The following is a 26242-nucleotide window of genomic DNA, read 5'->3' as shown; positions in this document are numbered from 1 at the left end:
GGTTGAGGAGGAAAGGGGAAGATCCTACTTAACCAATCTGATCCCTGTATAGCTTTACCGGTGAGGATACAGAGAAATGAAAAGGAGACATACACGCACGGAGCTCCTCTGCTCTTTTCTGAAGATTTCAGCACACTGACTGCAGGGGGGCCCGACTAATAAAGTAAGTGAAGCATGGCCAGGCCCCCCCTATACACAAATGCCTGCAGGCCCGGTACAACTGTCCCCCCTGTGCCCCCCTGATGGCGGCCCTGTCCACAACCACGTGGGCCCCATCTGTCTTGCCCATATAAATCCCCATACTATGACATCTAGGATTTTGAACCACTTTTTGAGGGGTATAACTTGGGAATTATGGAAGGCATAAAGGAATTTGGGCAGAAAAAACATTTTAGAATATGTATGCGCCTGGTTCTGTGTTTTGAGTTTAAGAGACCTAAGAATCGGGGCCAGGTTAACATCCACATATTTTGTGAGATCACTATACTGTATATTTCTATTCCTAGGTACCTGCAGCAGTCCACCCACTGTAGGAGTGGGCCATGTCTAGGGTCTCTCTGGGCTCTGGAGTCAATGGTGAAAACCAATGACTTTCCACAGTTCACTGAAGGCCAGAGAAGTCCCCGAAATAGGCTTCTTGTAGATTTTTTTTGATGGTTCATAAAACAAAGATCTGCTGTAACATAAAAGGTTTGTTGTATTAAGCTTAAGAAGTAAAATTCACTGTGCATAATGACTGGAAAAGCTTAGGGCAAGGTTAGAGTCTGGTCTTAGTACCGATATAAGGCACCCAAGTCAATGGTTTTACAATCTGACTCTCAAACACCTGAACAATGCCGGACTCAGTACAGCTACTCGGCTCAAAAAACATGAAACCATAATTTTTTTGAATTTTTTCGGCTTGATCTCCGCTTGTGTAGCTGCTTACAGGCCTGTGTTGGACTGGGCTAGCAGGACACCAGGAAAAAACCCTTCATGGACCCCGCCAACCCAGGCCTGCTCTGGCTTGACAGCCTCAAGGATGGAAGTATAGCAGTGGCACGCACACACACACGAGGGGGGGAGGTGGCGGGAGTGGTATGAGGATGGGTTCCCGGGAGCAAAGAGGGGGCCCTTCAATTCATATGAACGGCCCTGCAAGTCACCGTACGAGTGGGCCTAACATCCCAGTTCAACCCTGACTCAGGCTTATGCTGTGTCTACCAGTGGAGCTATACACAGGAGAGAATCTTCTCTCTATCTGCTTTTTATAGCAGGTGGATCTTACGCCTCTGTGTGCCCTCAGCACAGTATGTCAGATTTTATACAGGCTCAAGTACAATGTACTGTTTTATTATTACAGAGAAAAAGGAAATACATTTTAAAAATCTTAATTATATGATTAAAATAAGGTTGCTTTGAGTGGGCCTTTCTATAACATACTAAAAGTTAACTAAAAGGTGAACCACCCCTTTAAGTGTGAGGAAGTCTTCATTTAAAAAATGCCTTTATGTGCTTTGAACAGGGGTATTGCAAGAAACTTACAGCTCTAACGGAACCCACAGACCAAATCTAACTTTGATCATTGGGCCTTTAGTATATCTCGTTGGAGAGGAGATATTTTGTCACATCAATCACTGATAACAAGATAAGAGTTACATTATTTTCAAACAATGCCTGCTGTGGAATTCTATAAATGACAGTCAGTTTAATGGTAGTTATAGATTAAACAGTTTGTTGCCCTTGAGAATTCTGAAACTAAGGGCTGCCCCATTAAGGAGTCCCAACCCTAGATGACCACTTGTGATATGAAAGAGTGCAAGTTAATATTTAATGAACTTGCAAACTAAGTTTGCACATTAGCTTAAAACTAAAACAACTCTAATGTAATAATGCATTGATCACCTATTTTATTAAGTTTTCCATCTGCCATTAAAATCATTATAACAGGCTTCAGCACTGATGCATCTATAATCGTTATTCCCAAAAAGCTCAGCTGCAATATGTACAATTAGACTAATGGGGTTATTTACTAAAACTTACGTTTATCTCAGTTTTTTATTAAAACAAAGTGAACCTAACTCCCATCCACGAATTTAACTACTTTATCAAAAATTCTTCTTGAAAAAGTTGGTGCAAAAAAATGTCACAACACATTAGTGTGCCAATTCGAATCTTATGATTGAGCTTGATTCAACCTTATCAAACTGTCACCTCGAAAATTCTTTATTAGATTATCTGCCAAAAACTAGCGTGGATCACGTTGTCAAGAAACCTCTTCAGGGACATATGCCACAGATGTCTACATGACCTCAACAGGTTGGTTCGAGACCAGACTCACTACTATTTGGGATTAGAAAACTGGTTTATATGTGTCCATGCCATACTCCGACCAAGCCATGTTCTTATTCACTTGTACCTCTATTATGGATCCATGTCTATGAAGATTCTCATTTATCCAGGTCATGATATACAGTATCTAGTAGAATTAAAGGAAAATCAAAGGCAAATGGACATTTACAGTTTGTCTTGAAAACGTTTTCCAAAAATACACAAGGTAGGAGCCCCTCTGAGGCCAATTGTCAGCAGCATTAACTAGGTAACATACAACATTGCAAAATATATGGTCAACATCTTAGCTCTCTTGGTTGGCAACACAGTATACCACATTCAGAACTCCATGGACTTTGTCAACAAAGTGCATGAGGTAAAACTGAAGCCCAATGAGACTATGGTGTCCTATGATGTTACATCTTTATTCACTTGCATACCCACATCCGAGGCAATTGTAACAGTGAGGAAACAGCTGAAACAAGACACCGTGCTCAGCAGCAGAAAAAAGCTGAACCTTAATCAAGTTTGTCCTTACTGGACCTATGCCTTAATACCACTTACTTTAGGCACAAGGAAGTATTTTATAGACAAAAACATGGATGTGCCATGGGCTCACCTGTGTCTCCAATCATAGCAAACCTTTACATGGAAGAAGTCGGAAAGAAATCCCTGAATACCTTCAAGGCAACAGTACCAAGTCATTGGTTCAGATATGGGGGGTAAAAATGAAAGCACATGAGATCTCATCTTCATTCAACACCCAACTCAGTTCACAAAAACATCAAGTTTACTAGGGAAGATGTGAAAGACAGCGAACTGGCATTTTTGGACTGTGCAATAGTTATCAAAGACAGGGGTTTACTGTACATGAGCAGTATTTGTTGTTTGATCACCCTCTGGAACATAAACTGGGAGTTATAAGAACTTTACAACATCAGGCTGAAACTGTGGCAATCAGTACAGAAGTGAAAGAGAAAGAATGCCAACATCTGAAAGGAGCTCTGAAAACATATGGATGCCCTGACTGGGCCTTTATAAAGACATAATCAAAGCCAAGCAAAAAGACCAAACCAGGAAATAGAGGGAAGGAGCATAGTAGGCGAAGCAACATAATAGCTGGAACATCAAAAAAAACTTTTCAAGAGAGTTTTCAAGAAATATCACATGCTTGTGTATTTCAAAGCCAGCAACACTCTAATACAGAAGTTGGTGCACCCTAAGGACCCAACACCAAAGCACATGAAGAGCAATGTGGTCTATGATGTCCATAGTAGTGAAGAGTGTTCCATTCTATACACTGGGGAGACAAAACAATCACTTTGTTAGAGAATGGCCAGACACAGACTCCACAGTCTATCTGCATCTCAAAGAAAAGGGACACTCCATTGAGGACAGCAATGTGCGCATTTTGGATGGAGAGGACAGGTGGTTTGAACAAGGTGTGAGATAGGCGGTTTATGCCAAAGTGGAGAAACCATCCCTGAACAGAGGAAGGAGCCCTCGACATCGCTTGTCTTTAAGCTACAATGCCGTTTTGACATCTTAACCCCGGGGACTCATAACAATTCACACTTTCAGTCATGTACATACATGACTAACACCTGCCTCAATGAAAATCATGGTACCACTGTGACTGGATAACAGTTTACACACATCTGTGAGTTTCCGCCAATACTTTACTGAAGTTCAATGGAACCATTGAGATTGGATGGATGGATGGATGGATGTCTGTGACGGGGAATTCCCTACCAGTTCAGTTGAACTAAAGAAGAGTGGTGAAATGTTTTCAAGAGAAACTCTAAATGTCCAGTTGCCTTTGATTTAATTCTAATAGATACTGTATTATGGATCCACAGTGAAGGTAAAAGTGAAGCCATTCACACTAGCAACTAAGGGCATTAAAAAAAGATGGGACTGACAACTACAGTAATTAGTAATTTGCACTGATCTTTGAGGTTCTCTGTGGGCATAACTACAGAGGAAGCAGACCCTACAGCTGCAGAGGGGCCCAGGAGGTATAGGTGCCCCATGAGACCTTATTTCATATATCATTTCAAAAAATATTGATAAAACTTGTCAACCTCTAGACATTTTGAGGGCCTAAAAAATAATTTGCGCAGTAATATCTAGTTACGCCACTGAATTGCTATTTGCTTAACCCCTGGCCGTTAGCTTTGACCAGTCTTGTGTTAAAATAAATGTCTGAACGTGTTACAAAAACAGCAAAGAGGATGTAATAACACATGCAAAGTTTGGAACATGTCTAATAACACATAACAACCTATCAAACTACTTATGAAAGTGAATAAAACAGCTTCTAAAAGCATATTAAAGCAAATGTAAACACAACATTAATTATACTGCCTCTCCACTGGCCACAATCTTGCTCTTCCCCACTTCATTAAACAAACACCCCAGAAAAGTCCTGCTCCCAACTGAACTGAAAAAGCAAGATGGTTCTGTTTTGGTGATCAGTGCTAGGAAGCAAGGGACAGAAAGTGAAATGGCAAATGTAGCAGCCACTAACCTTGGTGCACAGCTCTATTTTCTCCATTCAGATTTGGGGGGGGACATTCTGGGGCGTCTGTATGGTGTGGTTAGACAAAGAGAGGAGGCTTGTGAAGGTATGGGTATACTTCTCCCTTAAAGTATCCAATGCCTTATCAAAACACATACGTGTTAATATTAATAGAAAATCAATTTATATTAACTTTTCATGTAAAAACAGGAAGATTCCTACTTCAAGAGTTAAGTATAGGAAAAGATATTGATTGCATTGAGTGAGCCCTCTGTCTATGTATTTATGTACATAGGCAGAGGGCTAGAACTGAGTTCCTAGAATGGCAATCTCTTGAGTGTAAGCTCCAGTTTTTCAGTGAAGTACCTGTGCTATGTTTAATGTGTATTACTTTTAATTCCTCATGTTCCATCTGCCATATTATTTGCTGCCACAAACTCATACAAAAAAGCAATGCAAGAAAATAACTGTACAGATATGGCATCTATTATCTAGAGACCCACTTTGAAAGTCAGCAATGCCTCTCCCCTCAGTGTATTGTTCAAATCAAAATGTATCTATTCATGAAGGCTATCCTGTTCATGTGTAATAACAAATGAATACTTTGTAACTAATAAATTCAGCATAGATTATACATCTTGGATAATATTAAGCTGCCATGATTTGGGCCACGAAAGCCCTTTATCAAAGCACGCATTGGATAAAAGATCCTATTACTCTGTCGACGCTATTTTCCCATAATTAGAAAATAATATCAGTTTCCTTCTGAAAGGAAACACAGCAAGAACATTTATAGTTTAAGTTTTTCATAGTTTTGCAGTGAGAATACCTATATTGCTGACTAATGGTCAAGCTAAACCTTATCTCCTAATGCTTTGGTAAATGTAGTGACACATAGGGGCAGATTTACTAAGGGTCAAATTTCGAGGGTTAAAAAAACGTCGAAGTAAAATCCTTCGAATTCGAATTCGAAGGATTTAGCACAAAAGCTTCAATCGAATAAAAATTGTTTGATCGAATGATTCGAACGACTTTAAGCGATCGATTGAAGGATTTTTATTCGTTAAAAAAAAACGTAGAAAAGTGCTGGGGAAGGTTCCCATAGGTTAACATTGGACTTCGGTAGCTATAATCTGGCGAAGTATGAAGTCAAAACATTTTTTAAGAGACAGTGCTTCGATTATCGGATGGTCGAACGATTTTTTTTTTGAATCGTTCGAATCATTCGTTTCGATCGAATTTGACCAATTCGATGGTTGAAGTACCCAAAAAAATACTTCGAAATTCGAATATTTCTTTATTCGAACTATTCACTCGAGCTTAGTAAATCTGCCCCCTACCATGTTAATTGCACAAAAGCCCTTTATCAAAGCATGCATTGGATAATAGATCCTATTACTCTGTCTACGGTATTTTCCCATAATTAGAAAATAATATCAGTTTCCTTCTGAAAGGAAACACAGCAAGAACATAAAGTTTTTCATAGTTTTGCAGTGAGAATACCTATATTGCTGACTAATGGTCAAGCTAAACCTTATCTCCTAATGCTTTGGTAAATGCAGTGACACATACCATGTTAATTTGTGCTTTACTGGGTGAATCAGAAAATATTTTCCAAAAGGTCAGTAGGTGTTCATTAAGCACATGGCTGCCACTCATAAATGACACAAATGACTCCCAATGACACACACTTACTAATGTAAACACTGCATTATAAATTCTCCAGCCTGGTTAGAGTGTTCACCAGCAACTGATTTTTGAAGTAATAAATTGCTCTTTTCTCTGACAGTCTCTGTACTATGTTAACTACAGATGAAAACTAGAAAATTTAGGGTCGGTGATATCTCTTACTGGCTAATTTAGTAGATTATAAAATGCAAGTTTTCAGTACTGAGGCCCCTGCTTTTTATAATACAGCAACTGAAACATTAGTCTGCTAAGACTCAATTTACTATATTTATAACAGATGCCTTTGTCCTATTCACTATAAAAGAATACAGCCTGCAACAATGAGTCTTAATAAGCTTTAGGATTAGGGTTTATTACATGTTGTAACTAACTAGCAGGATTTCTATACTGTCCTGATAGTATTGCACATTCTCCCTGATATAACACCATTTTTTCTAGGTCCCCTGAAAAATGTAAAATAGGGGGTTTTTACTGTAGTTTACTGTAGATTATATAGAAATAATGTAACATAGTAACATAGTAAGTTAGGTTGAAAAAAGACGCACATCCATCAAGTTCAATCTTTTAACTGATAGTTGATCCAAAGGAAGGCAAAAAAACCCATCTGAAGCCTCTTCAATTTGCCTCAGAGGGGGAACAAATTCCTTCCTAACTCCAAAATGGACTAGTCCCTGGATTAACTTGTACTATGAGCTATCTTCCATAACCCTGTATTCCCTCACTTGCTAAAAAGCCATCCAAATCCTTTTTAATGCTATCTAATGTATCAGCCTGTACAATTGATTCAGGGAGAGAATTACACATCTTCACAGCTCTCACTGTGCCCTTTCTTTAAATATAATGTTTGCTATGAAAACTATAACATTTAACAATATGAGCTACCTAAATGAGAGCTATATAAGAAATTATTCAAGCCACTGCCAAAGATTGGTGGCCTGTCATTCTGTGAGACTTCAATTTCTGTTCATATAATGCTTTGGATGACACCCATGTCATCCATGTTACATTGTTACCCAATAATTACTAATTATTACTACATCAATTTCAATAGCTGAGCAGCTAAAATACAAGCAGTAAAACAAATCTATGTATAGTGTAGCATACCCTGAACTTGCAGCATATCCTGAACCTCCATCATGAATAACATGCATGCCCTATAAGGGATATACCAGGATTCGGATATGCAGATTAGCAGTAATATAGTAAAGATAACAGGAATTTATTATGAATCAGTATAATAATAATAATATAGCATTACAAAAGAATTTCAGCACCAACCCCGCCATCAAAGTGCAGTTATATCCACATCTTTCCATCATGTCTTTTGCCCTACTTATATGTTTCAGCCAAATACCTAAAACATGACATGATATATGGTGAACTGTGACTAGTATTAAAATGCCCATGACACCTGTGAACCAGATGTGAAATAGCATTCATGCAACTTTGTTAAATCATCTGCTTTTATTAACAGTATCTCAATGTGGTAGGTAAACTTCTGAGCATAAATATTCAGAATAATTAATTATTGTACGAGACTTCATTTGCCTTAAAGGGGTTGTTCCTCTATCTAACACTTATTCAGTTCTGTTGTTTTCAGATTGTTCATAAAGAGTTTTTCCAATTGCTTTCCATGTTTTCAGGGCCGGATTTTCATAGCAGGCACCCCTAGGTCCTCTAGTTAATCTCCTCTGTCTCCTCCCCTTCCTTTTTCAGCTTTGGGTTCAGAGTACTGGGGATCGGTGCATAAGAAATTTTAAACACCATTAAGCATAATAAAAACAGGGGTTTGTCATGTTGCTTGACATAAGAGCCTTTAATTCCTTTATAATCCTATAATCCTTAACATTATACATGTTTTAAAAAGAAAAAAAGATTATATGGTCATGATAGTTGCCATGTGGTATGTGCCCCATCTAAATTAAGTTCTTAATTTCATAGTTTCCCAGTAGCTTAGGCTTTAATAGTAGTTTGGTCATTAAAATAAGTGTGACTGGAGTTGTTTTGGGCAACATTTGGAGGTTATCAACTAAACCTCGATTTTTTTTGTGGTTCAGGTTTTTTGGGCAAAAACAAATTTGTAGAGGAAAAAAATAGAATTTTGCGAGATTATTATACCCTGAAGCTGCTAAAAGTCAGAACTCGAAAATCTGCCATCTCAAACCTCTCGAGATCATGTAGAAGTCAATGGCAGATGTCCCTTTTATATTTTAAAGATATCGTGATCTGTGGTGGGGTTCGTCCGATAATCAAAAAAAATTGGGGTTTTTCGGGTAATAACCGTCAAATCTGAAAAATTCATACGATTCAAGTTTTCACTCCATTTTATCTAGTTTTTTCCCGACCTGACTTTTCAAGTTATTTTATTAAATAAGATAAAATCGTGGATGGGAGTTTGGTCGAGCTTGGTTTAATAAAAAGATGATATAAACTTGAGTTTTAGTAAATAACTTCATTGAAGTTTCTTTAAAGCTAGCAGAGGCCCTGTGAATTAATTAATATGGTGATTGCCCCTGCAATAAAAGCAAACTGTTCAATGTTTCTTAAGCATTGCATGAGAACAGCATTGTCAGTGAAGAACTAAGAATGTATAACACTTGTATATGACATGTCTGTTCTTTGACCTGATTTCCCACAGGAAAGAACAGATTAAATGGTGGGTTTAGTACCACTAAAATGATCCTCTATCTGACCTCTGTTGGCATGAATAATGTTCAAAGAAATCTTGCTGCAATAGGTTGTAAAAGCCAGAGCTAACCACTATGGTGATTGGGGTCATCGTACAACAACAATTAAACAGCTTAGCCTCTTACAGGAATAATAGAGCTTCTCAGAGGAAAACAGGGAATGTGATATTATGATGGTAACACTAATATGTTGATATATTATTAACACAACATTATGGGGCACATTTACTTAGTTCGAGTGCAGGAATAGAATAAAAAAAACTTTGAATTTCAAATGTTTTTTTTGGCTACTTCGACCATCGAATTGGCTACTTCGACCTTCGAATCGAACGATTCGAACTAAAAATCGTTCGACTATTCGACCATTCGATAGTCGAAGTACTGTCTTTTTAAAAAAAACTTCGACCCCCTACTTCGCCATCTAAAACCTACCGAACCTCAATATTAGCCTATGGGGAAGGTCCCCATAGGCTTTGTAAGCTTTTTTTGGTTGAAGAAAAATTGTTCGATCGATGGATTAAAATCCTTCGAATCGAACGGTTCGAAGGATTTAATCGTTCGATGGAACGATTTTTCGTTCGATTGAACTATTTGCGGTAAATCCTTCGACTTCGATATTCGAAGTCGAAGGATTTACCTTCGGCAGTCGAATATCGAGGGTTAATTAACCCTCGATATTCGACCCTATGTAAATCTGCCCCTAAATGTCAGTAACAGTGCAGCATGATAGATGGATGTATAAAACACACACAAATCAACTATGGGTACTTGCAGTTATTGTACTGCTAATATAAATATGTGGAAGCATGGTTATTGTAAAATAATAAACCACCTCTTTTTTTAATTATTTCTATGTTTCTATTATCTGTATCTGGCAATCTTTTTGTCTCTTAATATATGTGTATGTTGGTCTCTCTCTTCATCACAATGTTAGCTGCCAAACGTCTTTAATTATATTTAAAATGTGTCATTGAAATCTCTAGTTTGTTCATATATATTAGGGTTAAATGTGGACAGATTTTCACAGTGGTTTTGAAGTCTGCACTGTTAACCAGTGCATGACATGCTCGCTAATGGAGCAGGGGAGCATACAGTATTACCCCACATATCTTCTCTGTTTCTAGAGAAACTAGTAAGGGCACTGAAACACAGACACACAAAGTAGCAAAGACACTTGTAATGCACAGAAGAACATCTGGTTAAGTTCATTCATGAGAGGGTGAATGAAGCAGCTTTATGAATAAGCTGCCTGTTTAAAGTTATATTAAATCCATTGCATTCATTTTACAGCACACAAGTGGTTACTATGTAAATGCTTTATAAACTAACAGCTTTCTCATTAATCTAGAGGGAAATGAAGGGTGATGGAAATGGGCATCCTAAAGTATAATATTTTTTAGCATTAGGAAAAGGAGTTTTTTTAAAAAAAAACAAACAATAAAATGTATAAAACTATGAGGGTACAGTGTAACCATTTCCCATTAGTAACCAACTTTGTGTTGTTCAGTTGCATTTACTAATCACTGGTAGCTGTGGATCTGTTGACTGTGTTTTTTTCTCTATTATGTATTATAATATGTATAAGTTATACGTTTTTGAACGAAAGGGAAATTCATAGTTTCACATCAGATGTAACATAAGAAGTAACCAGTTTTTAGAATATTTTAAGTGTCTTCTCAATTCATTTTAAACTTTGCTCTTAACTGGCTAACAGCCAACTAAACAAGGCACAGGGACAGAACTATCCGGTTACTTAAAGCCTAAGATTGACCTGATATCACTTACATGTAGTATTGCTAAACACTGTAATGACATTGTTGTTTTGTGTTTGTTTAGGTTTTGTAAAATCAATAAAATATGTACCTTTAAAAAAAAAGGAAAACTGTGGGGCAGGATGAAAAATTCAAAAGCATGGTCTTTTTTCCTAATTTGCAGACGTATAAACTTAAATTTAAATGTTTAATTACTGAACATTTTCAACATAGGCATCCTCTTTGACCAAAATATTAGTTATGGGACCTGTTATCCAGAATGCTCGGGACCTGGGGTTTTCTGGATAATGAATCTTTCTTTAATTTGGATCTTCATCCCTAAATTGACTAGAAAATTATGGAAATGTTAAATAAACCCAATATGCTGTTTTTTTACAAGGTACGTTTTTATTATTACAGAGAAAAAGGAAATCCTTTTTAAATATTTGGATCAATTCATTATAATGAAGTCTATGGGAGACTGCCTTTCCATAATTCGTAGCTTTCTGGATAACGGGTTTCCGGATAATGGATCCCATACCTGTACTAAAATGTAATCACCAGCAAAGACCTGGTAAAATGCTATTATTTCTTAAGGGAGAATAAAGAACATCTTCTAGGCAATATGAGAAAAAAAATCATGATTTTACTACCCTATCTTATAAAAAATTACTGAAACATGGTATTTTCACAACAACTTTACTTTTAAAACATCAACACCAACAGCAATCAGCTAATATGTGGGGGTTGGGCAGAGGCAAGGTGTATTGCCAGGTAAAATTTAAATTTTTCATACTGACATGTTTCTATTGATATTATATTGATAGCATGTGTCAGCATGCTTTATACTTTAAAGGGGTAGTTAACTATTAAATTAATTTTTAGTATGATGTAGACATTGATATTCTAAGACAATTTGCAATTAATCTTTATTTTTTTTCCGTTATTTAGCTTTTTGGTTAGAAGTGTTTGAGTTTAGTATTTCAGCAGCCATCTGATTGCTAGGGTCTCATTTTCCATAAGGCAGTGGTTCGAATGAGATCCTGGAATAAGTATTGGAGGGAAATTAAATAGGTATAATTAATAAAATGTAACAATAACAATAAAACTGTAGCCTTACAGATAAATAGCTTTTTGGCTGCGGGGTCAGTGACCATCATTTAACCCCCATTTGAAGAGGTAGAATAGGAAGGCAAATAACTAAAAACTGTAAAAAATAAAAAGACCAATAGCAAAGTTAAAAATAGAACATTATATAACATAAGAAAAGTTAACATAAAGGTGAAATACCAATTTTTAATTGTAAATTGGAGCCTACATGTGCCATGTGTTAAACTCCAGTGTTTTCCACCACATACCATTGAATGAGTTAACCAATACCTCTACCCACAGGAATATAAAAACACTCATTGCGGAATTGAGTGGTGCAGCACATTTAAGTTCACACTAACAAAATCAGTATATGCCTTGCTAAGGGCCCTCTACAGTTCAAGACTTCTCATTTGCTTGTTAAAGTAAACTTTATTCTTTTCTATAAACTGAACAATTTTAAAGGAAAACCATTGCTGGGTATTTCATGAGCATTTCAAGGGTTCCTCTTTAAATGAACAATCTGTGTTATTCTTTCAATAGTTCTGTTATTGCTCATAAGAACACATTAGGTCAGAAACTAAGGAATCTTCTCTAAAAAGGCAAGGTCACCAATTGGTTTGAAGTTAATGCTTGGAGCTAACAAAGAATCGCTGATATCCCTAGGGAATCATTAGTAGCCCAGCAGTTCTATTGTTTTAGTTTCTGCTCCTATGTCTTGCATTCCCAAGCAACCAGGAACAACACCAGAATCATCCCTCACTTGTGCATAATCCCCACCTGTGACAAAGACACCAGTATCTAGCGTCATGACAACCTCACACAATACACAAGCATGCAGTTCATGGAGGAAATGAAAACCCCAAAAGGAAGTGCGATGTGATAAAGCCCTCAATTTGCTGGGAAATAATGACTATAAACAAATATCCACATAGTTGTTCCCTGATATATAGACATCTGTGCTAAATATGTTAATAATCTAATCCCTAAATAAGTAAGGAAAACAGTTTTTCTGTGTGTTTTAAAGTAATATTGACAATGCTGTTTGATTTGGGGATTTTCCTACATTGTACAGGGGCATTATCACCCTAGGCACTGACAAAAAAATGACTTTATCTTGGGGCTTAAACTCATGGCTGGCAGTTCTGACAAACCATAATGCCTTAGTAGACTTGGTGTGACATGTAACCAGCACTTTCCTAATGCAATGATAATTAAGTTCCATGAATCAAATCATTCATGACTAAAAAATGGTCTTGTTCCAGAGCAAACTTTAATAAAGACTATTGAAAACAAGAATCCTGATCCATATATTATTGAAGAATAGTGAAGGTATCCAGGTATGGATTTAAGGTGAAATTCTGCAAACAAGAATCCTGATCCATATATTATTGAAGAATAGTGAAAGTATCCAGGTATGGATTTGAGGTGAAATTCTGCAAACAAGAATCCTGATCCATATATTATTGAAGAATAGTGAAAGTATCCAGGTATGGATTTGAGGTGAAATTCTGCAAACAAGAATCCTGATCCATATATTATTGAAGAATAGTGAAAGTATCCAGGTATGGATTTGAGGTGAAATTCTGCATTTCACCATTTGCAAATATTCAGAATCACTGTAAAATTTTGCAGTTTTGAAACCACGACTAAACTCAAAAACTACTAACGTCGGGAGATTTACTAAAAAATCTGAATAAAAAAGTAAGAACTGAAAATTATGTTGAACAATGCACCAAGAATACAAATTTTTTTCGGACAATTCATAGCGGAAAAAAATACAAAAACCTCTAAAAGTCCAAACTGATTTAGAAAGGTCCGATAGGATCAGTACAGCTCCCACTGATTTCTATAGGACCTCAACAGCTTTTACCTGGTGAAGTTTTGTATTAGTGTTTTTTACACTTAATAAATCTCAAATTTTTAAGAACTTTTAAAAATTAGAAAACCACAATTTTTTTGATATTCATAGGAAAAAAATCGAAATTTAATTGTTAGAAAATTACCCCTATAAGTGGAATGCAAAATAGTGCATAAGAAACCTGTACAAAAAAAGTTTAATTCCAGTTCCAATATGTGTACTTGAGCCAAACTGTATATACTACATTGTTTACCTTAAGAGAACACATAAACAATTTGCAATTAGCATTACACCATTCTGCTGCACTACTTCAGTTAAGATCAATAACAATGTGCCATCTTATAAGAAATAATAAATTGGTCAAAAATTAAGAATTATTTAATGGGATTTTTTGTAAAATGGCATTTTTCTACTTTGGAGGTATCTGGATAATACATTGTATTTATTTATACCATTTTTATGGCTGCTATATATACAGTATTCACAACATATGCACCTGACAGATGTCTGTATTTGTCTTGTGTTGCCTTTTTGTACAAATGTATTAACAAATGGGTGTGTCTGTATTTGTGTGTGTATACCTTCTTATGTTAATATAGGTAGTTGTTTTTCAAAATAGTAGACAAAGGGAATTTAGATACATTTGTTGATTAATAAAATTTATTTTATGTTCTACATAGTTTCCATTTCTTTCTGAAATCTAGGCAGCACATGTTCTGACTTGCGGAATGTTTTGTCCTTAGCTGTAAAATCTATATAGTACCGCAATGACCTTATTGCCAGAAATCAGCTATTGGTATACTTATGTTTATTAAAATACAACCAACATGTTAGAATCCAAATATAACTTGACTTCAGCATCAAATATTCTCAAACATATTATCAAAGGCTTAAACATGATGGGAGTTGTAGTTTAGCAATTCAGAAAGCATCATGGCATAGTAACATTACTCTCTCTCTCTCTCTCTCTCTCTCGAGAAATAGCAGACCTGATGATGCACAATTAGTTTCCAATGAGTCTTGGCTACTGTCTTTACACTTGATTCTGACCAATACAACAATCGCGTAGGGAAAACACGTTTTCCCTAGACAGCATTATATACACAGTTTTATTACATGTATGCTAGATGATAGCACAATGTCTGATGTAGTACTAGTAGAAATGCTCTCACTGAAAAATTCTCTTGCAAATGTAATGTAGTTTTAGTTGCCTATATGCACTTACCTGAGGAACGGTGAGAGTCATCAGTAGGAATCTGCTTTGCAGTGGATCTTTTGTAAACAACATGTAATCTTCCATTTTCTTCATCCTTCTGTTTACCTCGTTCCAGTGGTTCAATATAATATTCTTCTTCCTTTGTTCTTATCATTCCAGCCTATTGTAAAAGTGACAAAATAGTTTTACTTTTTATTAAACTTGTTTCTGCTGTTGTTTGCCAAGCCTTTATTCTTATCTGATCGTGGTGCAACATGACACACCCAGTTTTCATTGTAGTGAACATTATTCTAGGTAATATACTACAGCATGTTTTGCCATATCACACCCTCAACCCTACTGCATATGGTTTTTTGACTTCTGTTGTGCTCTTAGGAAGAAATTGGGAAGTCCAAACTCCATTCCCCACCTTCAATCATTTACTAAATTATATCCCTCAGTAGTGCCAATTCCAGGACCTAAATCACAGACTCATATAGAAGTTTAAGATTGGATGTGTCAGGGCATAACTAAGCATGCCAAGGGAGAACTACCTATAAATGTCCCAAATTTGATGCAGCGGTTTTCTATGTGAGCACTGCTGAGTTCTTGGTGTGCCACCAGCCCTAAAACCTGGTCAATATAATTATTATGGTTCCACTTCATTAAAAAGTAAAACCAAAATTGTTCTACACTTGCAGTCCTGTGGTGTGCCCCAAATTCTCTGAATTTCTTATACACCAAATGTGTAACATGGCCTGCTTTTATTACAGCTTCTCTGAAGAAAAATCTAATGAATTGTACTACATGCTGTCTCTGTTATTCCAATTATTTAATGACTGGAGTCAGAGGTGCTCAACTAGGCAGTAAGGAAGGCTACTGGTTTTACAGGAAAAAAGTTGAAGCAGCTACAGAGGACCAATTTTGTTTCCTTGATTAGCTGTTTGGGGAATACCACTGAGTTGCAAAAAGGTTTTACTTCAGAATACGGCAAACGATTATCACTTGATTCATGGTATCCCACTTAGCAGATAACACCAAGTAGGATTTCTGATTAACTGACTTCATTTTGCAAAGAATGATAAAATAAACTACATATAATTTATAATCCAGTCCTTACTTCTGAGTTTTATTATGTTTTTAAAATGGAAAATTCTGATAATAGACATTTATAAATTCTGAAGCCTGATATGTAGGCAATAACCCTAATTTCTTAATTATACCACCAGCAAAACAATTAATACAATCTGACCTGGGAAGCACATGGTTAATATTCCTCTCATTTAGATTTTACAGGATGCTACACTTGCAATAAGAATATTTTGTTTACTTGAGTGCCAAACCACATGTTTTGCCTAGTTCATTCTAAAAGTTTCTTTAAGGTCAACTAGCCTAACAGTATGACTAAGCCTTCAGTGAAATAATAAAGTCATCTGTTTCCATCATTTACTCCTTTTTTATGAGTAGCACATTTCTTATATGTTATGTAATTTGTCCAACCATAGCTACTATGGACTTTATTCTTTTCTTTAGCGTTATCCCAATAGCCAAAATCATTGAGCCTTGAATGAGAATCTGGAAAAAGACACTGCCTCATGGTCATCTTTCCATTCCTGTAAGGTCGTTTTAGTCTTGCACGCTGTTTCTGCTTGCCAGTATATTGCATGTCACCCTTCTTAGCAAAATAAACTTTTCACCAATGGTTGCCATGCTAACAAATGAATATTTTACTTTACTGGCAGATTCAAGCCATTGTCTGCAAAAGCCATTTCATTTTATTATGCATTAACGGGGACTATGTGGACACAGTGATCTGCAGAATATGTTTTGTACCATGTAATATAAAACCAAATTCTTTACTTGAGTAACACTGACTTTTCTGCATATTTAAATTTTTCCATAATATTAAACTTTTTCTCAAATGCCAGCAACACACACACACACAGCATGAGTCACTGGCAGATTTCACCTAGTTTAACTTGCTGACAGCAGCGTGAGCCATCTTTTTGCAACGTGCTACTAACAAACGGCATGGTTGAGCTGCTTGCAGTAGGAAAACATAGGTTGAGAAATCACAATAATAATATCATAAAAATGATATGAGAAAAAAAATCTTGCTTAATATCTGGCCCCCTCTATATCTCCAACCCGCAACTGTTTGCCGTTGAAATCATGTTCCTGTTAGAAGATAAGAGAATGAGATGGTGCCTGCCAACCCTGCTGCACTAGTGTAGAACCAAGGACAGCAGCAGAGGCAGTTTAGGGGGATCCAATGGTTTGGTTCTGTTGGGTCACATCTGGAGGAGGCCATGGTGTTAAGCATCCTTTAATCATCAACTAGAGCAGAGATTCTTAACCTGTGGTTTGGAAGCCCAGTGCTGCTAAGGTCTTGATGTTGCTTCTAACTACAGTGGAATTTGCCCTTAATAGAAAAATGATTTAAAACAATGTGCTTAACCTGTAACCTGTAAAGGTGAATTGTCTCTTTTACTGCAATGTTTGCAACATAACTGCAGCTGAGGCAACCGCTGCCAAATATTCTGGCAAATACTGCAAGTGCAAATAGTGGATGGTCACAAAAGGTGCAGCAAGGGGGCAGGACAACAGATACATACACACTTTGACTGTTTGTAGGTTTAATAGTGCATGCATGGGCTCAGTGCACAAAGGAAGCCCTGTACTCTGTTAACACAGGTGTTAGATACAGGGCTCCCTTGTGACTCTGCACAGTGGGGAGATGTTAGGCATCTACCGCAGTGATGAAAAGTCTCCAGCAATTAGATAAAGCCACGTAGAGTTTATATAATCAATTTGAGAATCTTAAATGCAATGAAAAGCATCAACCTTTAAGATGGCCATACACGGAGAGATCCGCTCGTTTGGTGATGTCGCCAAACGAGCGGATCTCTCTCCGATATGCCCACCTTGAGGTGGGCAATATCGGGCTGATGCGATCGTGGGCCCAAATTAAGGTGCATATTAAGGGGGAGATCTATTAAGGGTCGTAGTGAAAATTCAAATAATTTTTTGGTCCAAACTCTCAAAATCGAATTGTGAATTATCCAAACTTAATTCGAGTTTAATTCGAATTTCGAAATTTATCATACTCAGGACCCTTAAGAACTCAAATTCGACTACTCGCCACCTTAAACTTTCTGAATTGCTGTATAAGTCAATGGGAGAGGTTCAAAGATCAATTTGGTGATGTTTGCAGCCTTCCGGACATTCAAGTTTTTTTTTGGAGAAAAGTTTTTGAAATACAATTTGAGTTTTTGTAATTCAAATTGTATTTGATTTGAGTTTTTGGGTCGATACAATCCGTACGAGCTTAGAAAATTAGATTTTATTAATACATTCCGATTGGTCAAATTTCGAGTTTATGGGAGTTTTAAAAAACTCAGATGAATTCGAAATTCGACCCTTGATAAATGTGCCTCTAAGTGAAAATAAACATTAGTGCATGTGCTTAATGTATGGCATTTTACGTGCACATTTCTGCCGTTACAATTGTACCTGAAACGGATTACGAGAAAAAAGATAACTTTTAAATATAATTAAGAATTTGAAATATTATGACTTCCATAAAACCACCCTGAAGACATATAACAAAAATGAAGGATCATCTGCCTCCTGTGTCTCATCAGTTTAGAAAATGTTTTCAGGAATTTTCCTCTCATCTACTTTACCTCACCCTTCTTAACTCAGTTTTTAATACTTGGACAATTGCAGGTGGCTGACAGAACTCTAGCCTACCATTACCTAAATAGAAGCCCCAATGAAAAGGATCAAGAGCTCTGTGTTCCATCAATTTAATATCCCAGCATTAACGCTAGCCAAGCAGACAGCGCTGCCTGCCAAGGCAAACATATGGGACTCAGCTGAAGTGATTGGGGGGCTGGTTTTAGAGACAGTTCTCTAGTCTAAACTTCTTAAGGAGTCAGAATAAACGTGCTTTCATTCAAAATGTACTGCTTGGTCTAAAATCACAGAATTCTGCTTAAACACAGCCACCTTTCACCCTCACTGTTGCTCTAAGATGTGCTTAGTTCAATAGCTGCGTCATAGTTACCTGCATTTCAATTTTCTTCTTCTACTTTTTCCTTTTTTAACCCAAACAGTAGAAACTCTTTGGTCCACAGTTGATACTTTGGCATAAAAAATCCCCTTGAGGGTGCACACAATCAACATAAACATTTCATACTCTTCAAGCATTCTACTTCCCGTAACTATTATTGCGCAACATATAGAATCCAATTAAAGGACAGATTCTTAAAATGCTAGTTTAATGAGTAGAGCTTTCAAAGAACAAAATATATGTCAAAATTATTTGTGATTTAAATTTCGACATGACAGTGATCAATTTTATATAATTTTAGTATTTAGTATTTATTCATGTACGAATAACTTAATCTGTGCTATGATTTTAATAAGCAGGATTTAGGGCAGATTTGAGTTGTCTGGTTATAAACAGGTATGGCCAAAGTAATTTATGTGAGTGGTCTAAACCTTCCCAGTTTTTCATTCAAAAATTCTGGGTTGTATGAAACCTTTGGGACAGGTAACAGTTTAAGCAGACAAGAACCTAAAGCACAAGAATCTTCATGCCTCAGAGTTGATACTTAAATTGGAAATGATGTGACTAAAAATATCAAATGAATATAACTAACAACCTGGATGACTTAGGAAAATCATAACAACCCATTAACCTGCATGCTTATGGAAATAACTAATGAATGAGTAAAAATGAAACTATAATAACTATACTAATAGTTTTGTGGATAATGCCTCTGTAGGAAAAATCCAAGTATAAAACACCAGAAAAAAAAGTATACAGGTATAGGAACCTCTATCCAGAAACTTTTATCCAGAAAGTTCCGAACTACAGAAAGGCCAGCTCCCATAGGCTCCATTTTATCTAAATAATCCAAAATTTAAAAAACATTTTCCTTTTCCTCTGTAATAATAAAACAGTACCTGGTACTTAATTCAAACTAAGATATAATTAATCTTTATTGGAAGCAAAACCAGCCTATTGGGTGTATTTAATGTTTGTGTGATTTTCTAGTAGACCCAAGGTATGAAGAACCCAAATTACAGAAAGATCCATTATCTGAAAAACCCCAGGTCCCAAGCAGTCTGGATAACAGGTCCCATACCTGTAGTAACGATGGCATTGTAGGTGGCTTCTGAAATAACAGTGGGATTTAAGAAATATGTTTTGTATATTAAGCCCACATACACCAAATACACAGGGCATTACCTCCTGCCACAAATTATTTCTGGCAGGTAGAAGAGAAATGGATAAGGTAAAAAAGACTACAGTCACCTCCTGGCTAGGAAACCAATTATACCTTTACATTAATAGCAACACCACAGCTCAAGTGTGCAAGGGTATTATTCAGTTGATTCTTCAATACAACACACTCAAGACATCACAGGGTGGAGAAAAGTGGGGAATTATGGATATAACCCTGCCGTGTCCCCCAAAGAAACCATGTTCTTTTGAGCACTGTTAAAGGTAACATTTTTATAATTGAGCTTAAGGTGGCCATACACGGAGAGATCCGCTCATTCGGCGATGTCGCCAAAACGAGCGGATCTCTCCCCGATATGCCCACCTTGAAGTGGGAAATGTCAAGCTGATCCGATCGTGGGCCCTAGGGCCCAACGATCGGATCCTAACGGTGGCTTTACGGGCAGTCGGATCGTGGGACCGCATCAACAAACAGATGCGGGCGCGATCCGACTGGATTTTTAGTCCCATCCGATCGAGATCTGCCCGACTTTCGGCCAGATCTCGATCGGGGAAGCCTGTCGGGGGGCCCCATACACGGTCCAATAAGCTGCCGACTCGGTCTGTCGGCAGCTTTTATCGGCCCGTGTATGGCCACCTTTAGTAAGGGAGAATACCATACAGGCTATAGACAAAGTGAAAAGCTGTCCTTGGTATGAATATTGGCCCCGTGATGACATACATTTCCTAAATGACTGACACACCGCAGCCTTATGTAACATTATAACAAACACAATAGGAGCCCTTTAAGCGGTGATAAGATCTATATGGGAGACAATTGTTGATTATGCAAAGCTAAAGATAAGTTAACAGCACCTTCACATTTCATTAAGATAAATAAAGAAAATAGATGTATATATTTAGCTTGCAATAAGCCACTAGGCAAAACATTGCAATTACATTGCTGTGTATACAAGTAATAATGTATAAAAAGTATGTTTTTATGCATATAGGGCCTTTAAGACAGGTTAACAATAGTAAACACTAATATTCTTACAAAACAGACAGACATACTGTATCAGATGTGAAAATGTATGTTTTAATGGGAAACAGGATGCTCAAATCTTTTTGCTATCAACAGGTGGAGTCAAGTTGTACAACCATTGGCTATGCATGTACAGAATAACTGGTAACTTTTGCACACACAAAAGAAAGTAAAATACAAAGGATAGGTTTCTAGGAACAGGGTTGATACTACAATGTATAAGCACAGGATAAAGACAATGCTTAGTGCATGATACATTGACCCATATGTGTTTCTAAAATGCTCTAAGTGCCACAGCACATCGATTATATATTCTGCAGCACCACTGGACAAAGGAGTGGGCTCTTGGGCCCAATTGCCCAGAGGCTTACGGTAGCAGAAGGCACATGGAAACAACATGTCTCCTCCCAGTGTGCCTCCCCATGTAATCCTGTACATGATGGTGACCCTCCTCTGGATGTAGGGGCCCTCTCCAGACTGCCTGCACACTAGGGTAAACAATTTGCTTTGGTTTTATTGTCTGGAAACATCTGATCTATTTATATTAAGTATCAAACTGTTCTAACAGAGCCTGGTGTTCATATTAAGGTAAGGATGTTTTGTATTGGTAGATTAGGATACATGAGGTGTATGATGGTGAAAAACGCAAGCTTGAAGCCATTTGTACAAGTTTCATAAACACACTACAATTTGGGGCAAATTTATTATATGGTGTAAAAAACTATAAAATGAAATAATTTGTGTTAAAAAAAAACACAAAAACACGTAAAAATAGCGTAATTCTTTTTTTTCTCTGAGCAACTTCTGCCGCAATCACTGTAAAATAACGGCGGCAAATCTGGTGTTCTCATGGCGTAAAATAACACACGTGTATAAATTCACCATTTATTTTACACATCTTTTTAAAGAAATGCTAATTTTTTTACACAGAATAATAAATAGGCCCCTTAGTGTAGCTCTGCAGTTTGGTCATTTGGAGTAGAAAGACATATTTACCCCTTTTGGATTTGTCAGAATGTGTACTTTGCAAGAATATTAGGTTTCTGGGAGTTTTGTACTGTTAGGGGGGTTTTATAACAGGATGTAAACAGGTTGCTTAATTTGCAGCACCCACAGTATAAGTGATGAAAATTCATATACACTATTTTTATTTGGGGCATACTGGTCATCAAACTGTTCAGAAGAGCCCTGGTGTTCATATTTAGGATGTTACTGTTGGTAAATTAGAATATGGAATAAATAATGGTGTAAAAATTTTCATAAAACCATGAAAAAGTTTAGCATTGCTTTGCAGTTTGGTATTTTAGAGTAGTAAACCTTATTTACCCATTTTTGATTTGGCAGATTGTGTACTTTCCACAAATATATGGTTCTCTGGCTGAAGACTTCAATTTGTATGCACTATTTTTATTTTGGGGTCTCTGCTTGCCAGATACTTTCGTAATCTTATTCATATCTAATGTGGAAGATACAATGCTGTAGAATACAAACTTTGAGGTAAGGGCAGAGACACACGCTCGGGTTGAGTTGCCTCACGAGGAAACTTTGGCCGGCGCTCTGAGTGTCATTCCGCTGGCGAAATGGATTCTAGTCGGCGGGAGGCAGTTCAAGGAAATTAGTAGACAAGAAGAAGAGGCGATTCATCGCCGGGCGACTAATCTTCCCTAATCTGAGCGTGTGTATCTCTGCCCTAAACTCCAGATATTTTGGCAAAAGTGCTATGTTTAACAAAGTTAAGTAGCTTGATAGTTTAGATGAGTCTCAATTTATTGAACCTAAACAACCAGTTAAATTGTTTGCATTCTGGTTCATTACTCCCCAGTGGTATAATATAAAGATCAGGCACAATAGTTTGCTGCTAAAAGCTAGCACCGCAGAAGTCAAAGTTAGAAACTCAGCAATATATGAAAACACATTCCACAATACCAGCTCCTACCACTTGGACGTTATAAAGTTTGTAATGGAACACCATATCAAGGGAGTCAAGCCAGAGTTGTAGAAACCAAAAAAAAAATCTTCAAGCTCATCAATTTGTCTTCCAGCAAGCTTACCAACATGCACAAGAATACTGCCTACATCTCTATCTAAGGAGGACTTTCTCAGGACTTACAATCATGCCCAAAACCTGTACAAGTACAAACTTTGCCCCTGGTGCATCATCCAAAAGGAAACAGCTTTGCAACTCTTTTGGGACTGTCCCTCTGCCTAGACCATGGCAAATGCCTTGGAACACGACAACATAAAAAGCTGTATAATAAAGGGAATTTTCAAATTAAAAATGAAACCTAAACATCCATACCTGTTATTTTAAAAATCCCAGTTGTCAGCCATACACCGCTACTCAGACTGGCAGTTACTTTCACTTTCCATTCTACATTTCATAGATATCACTGCACTTCTCTTATTCCCCTCATTCTATATTACAGTATGTGTTTCCTGTGCATGGGCATGCTTATCAAGTCCTAATTCTGGCACATAAACCATATTTTGGGATGATGCAAAGCATGCCTTAATAACAGTGTGCAACATCTCCCCTGCCTGCTTGCTGTGATTGGGAATTCTGAGGCTGGCGGAAGCAAGATTTTTATTTGATTGTACAGTTTGTGTGAGTGTAAGTCAAGTTTATTTTGCCTGACTAGCACCATAAAAAATCATTTGGAATTATTTCTTAGGGTGACATGTCCCCTTTAAAGGGGTTGTTCTCCTTCCAAATACCTTTTTTAGTTCAGTTGTTTTCAAATAGTTCTCCACAAATAGACTTTTTTTTTAATAATTTTATTTTTCCTGTTTTACTTGTTTCCATATTTCTAATATCTAACTTTTTTTATATATTTTAAACTATGTAATAAAGAATAGAGACAATGCACTAGATAATGACACTGGCTTTCAGCACCGTCTGAGTGTACACAAATTAAGGTTTCTACATTTGCAGCAGAAAATAAAACATGCATAAATTCTCTGCTTTTAAACATACCCTTTAGATTGCTGCTATGAAAGGCAATATTGAGCATTAAAACAGTGGGCCCTAGTATTATTTTAATGTACAGGGACATACTGTAGATGCACAGATGTAAACAGGTAAATGAAATAGTCTCCTTACAGGTTAATCCTTGTAACCTGAATCAAAGTTCCTATTGACTGTGGTGCTTAGACTGAATATGAAAGTGTATTTTGAAGGAGTGAAACACAGAAGACACATTCAGTAATGACTTTTTGATCTGCCTTGTTTATTCAGTGCAGTACTTTACTGTATCTAGAGTTAAACTGCATGTTCCAGGGGTGCATGACGGGAGCAAAAGAGAAATTAGCAGAGCCCTTATAAACATTAAGGGGGTTATTTACTAAAATTTGATATTTTGTTCTAATAATTTTAATAAAAAAAGCTCAACCAAACACCCATCCACGATATTGCCTCATTTATCATTAAAATAATTTGGATCGGAATAACTCGATAAATTAGTGCGAAAACACGAATCACTCGATTTTTTCGTGTTTTTTGCCCAAAAACCCAGAATTTTCCAGATTATCGGGCTAAACTCAGAGCAACCCACAATATCTTCAAATTAGGATAGGGACATCTCCCATTGATTTATACATGACTTCGACAAGTTTGAGATGGTGGATGTTCAGATTTGGCCTTTTTGTAGCATTGGGGTATAATAAATCTCGAAAAATGTGAGGTTTTTTTTTCACGAATAATGTGAGTTTTTGCCCCAAAAAGCCTGACCAGAAAAATTCAAGTTTTATTAAATAACCCCATAAATGTTATAAAAAAAAGAGTACCTATTTTAATTTGGTAAAGGAATGTAAAGGCAGAAAATAGACATTTGAAAATGTATTAGATTCCATAAAGCAGCTGTAATGCAGATGCCACCCATTATTTCAATTCAAATATTATTCCATTCATTAAGGTATCCATTTCTTGAAAGAATTAACATATGCTAATTGGAATTTTTACGCTTTCTATGTTTGGTTATTTGATTCTGGAATTCTGCAACACAATTATTTTATATCCCATTGAATTGGAAATGTTTTCCATTGCTGGTAAGTGGTGTCAAATGTGTGCTAAAATTGGTTTTTATGCCACCAGTTCTTTAAATGGCAGCCAGCCAACAAACATCTAATTACACTACAGAAAAAAAGGATTCTTTTTACTAGAAGCCGGTCATCATAAGCTCCTCATACACAAGCAAAGTTAAGGAGCATGAACTATTGGCACAAGTTATATTTTGAAAAAATTGTGGGTCAGTATTTTTTTGGTTTGCAAAGTTCGTAAACTTAAAATGTGTCGAGAGTACAAACCAATTATTAATTTTATTTGTATGTTGTTTTAAATAATAAGTTCGTTTTCATAGTTCTTAAAGGAGATGTTGATTTAACAAGTAGTACTTATCATGAAAACCTAAGGAAAACAAATAAAAGTGTGTACAAAAAATTAAAAATAGCATTCTTACTGCTGTCTCCTCCCTGCAGAAAACAGAAAAAAACATGTAATGGATTTAAAAGGGTGGTTTACCTTTAGGTTAACTTTTAGTTTCTTAAAAAATGGCTATTTCTAAACAACTTTTCCATTGGCTCATTTTGTATAGTTTCCAGTTTCAAATGAATCTTTCTGTTCAGGTCCTCTCCTATTTACAATCCAGTATCTTTAGTGCATGGTTGCTATGGTAATTTAGACCTTAGCAACCAGATTGCTAAAATTTCAAACTGGAAAGCTGCTGAATAAAAAACTTACATAACTCAAAAACCACAAATAATAATGAAACACATTTGTACATTTTCTCAGAATATCACTCTCTACATCATACTAAACATTAATTTAAAGGTGAACAACCCCTTTAGTGATGCATTTGTCCCAAGG

At 36.6% G+C, this 26242-nt stretch overlaps 1 protein-coding gene across 1 annotated transcript in view; it reads right to left on the bottom strand.

Annotated features, from left to right (window-relative positions):
• adamts3.L (ADAM metallopeptidase with thrombospondin type 1 motif 3 L homeolog) overlaps positions 1-26242 on the bottom strand; it is a 114244-nt gene that overhangs the window by 54674 nt on the left and 33328 nt on the right. Inside the window, exon 4 of the mRNA XM_041591049.1 lies at positions 15134-15284. Within this exon, the coding sequence (XP_041446983.1) occupies positions 15134-15284 (151 nt within the window). The remainder of the gene's footprint in view (positions 1-15133; positions 15285-26242) is intronic.

This window comes from Xenopus laevis, chromosome 1L (assembly GCF_017654675.1).
Source record: "Xenopus laevis strain J_2021 chromosome 1L, Xenopus_laevis_v10.1, whole genome shotgun sequence".
Classification (NCBI taxonomy): domain Eukaryota; kingdom Metazoa; phylum Chordata; class Amphibia; order Anura; family Pipidae; genus Xenopus; species Xenopus laevis.
The sequence above is the reverse complement of the archived record's forward strand: the minus strand, read 5'-3'. Positions and strand labels throughout refer to the sequence as shown.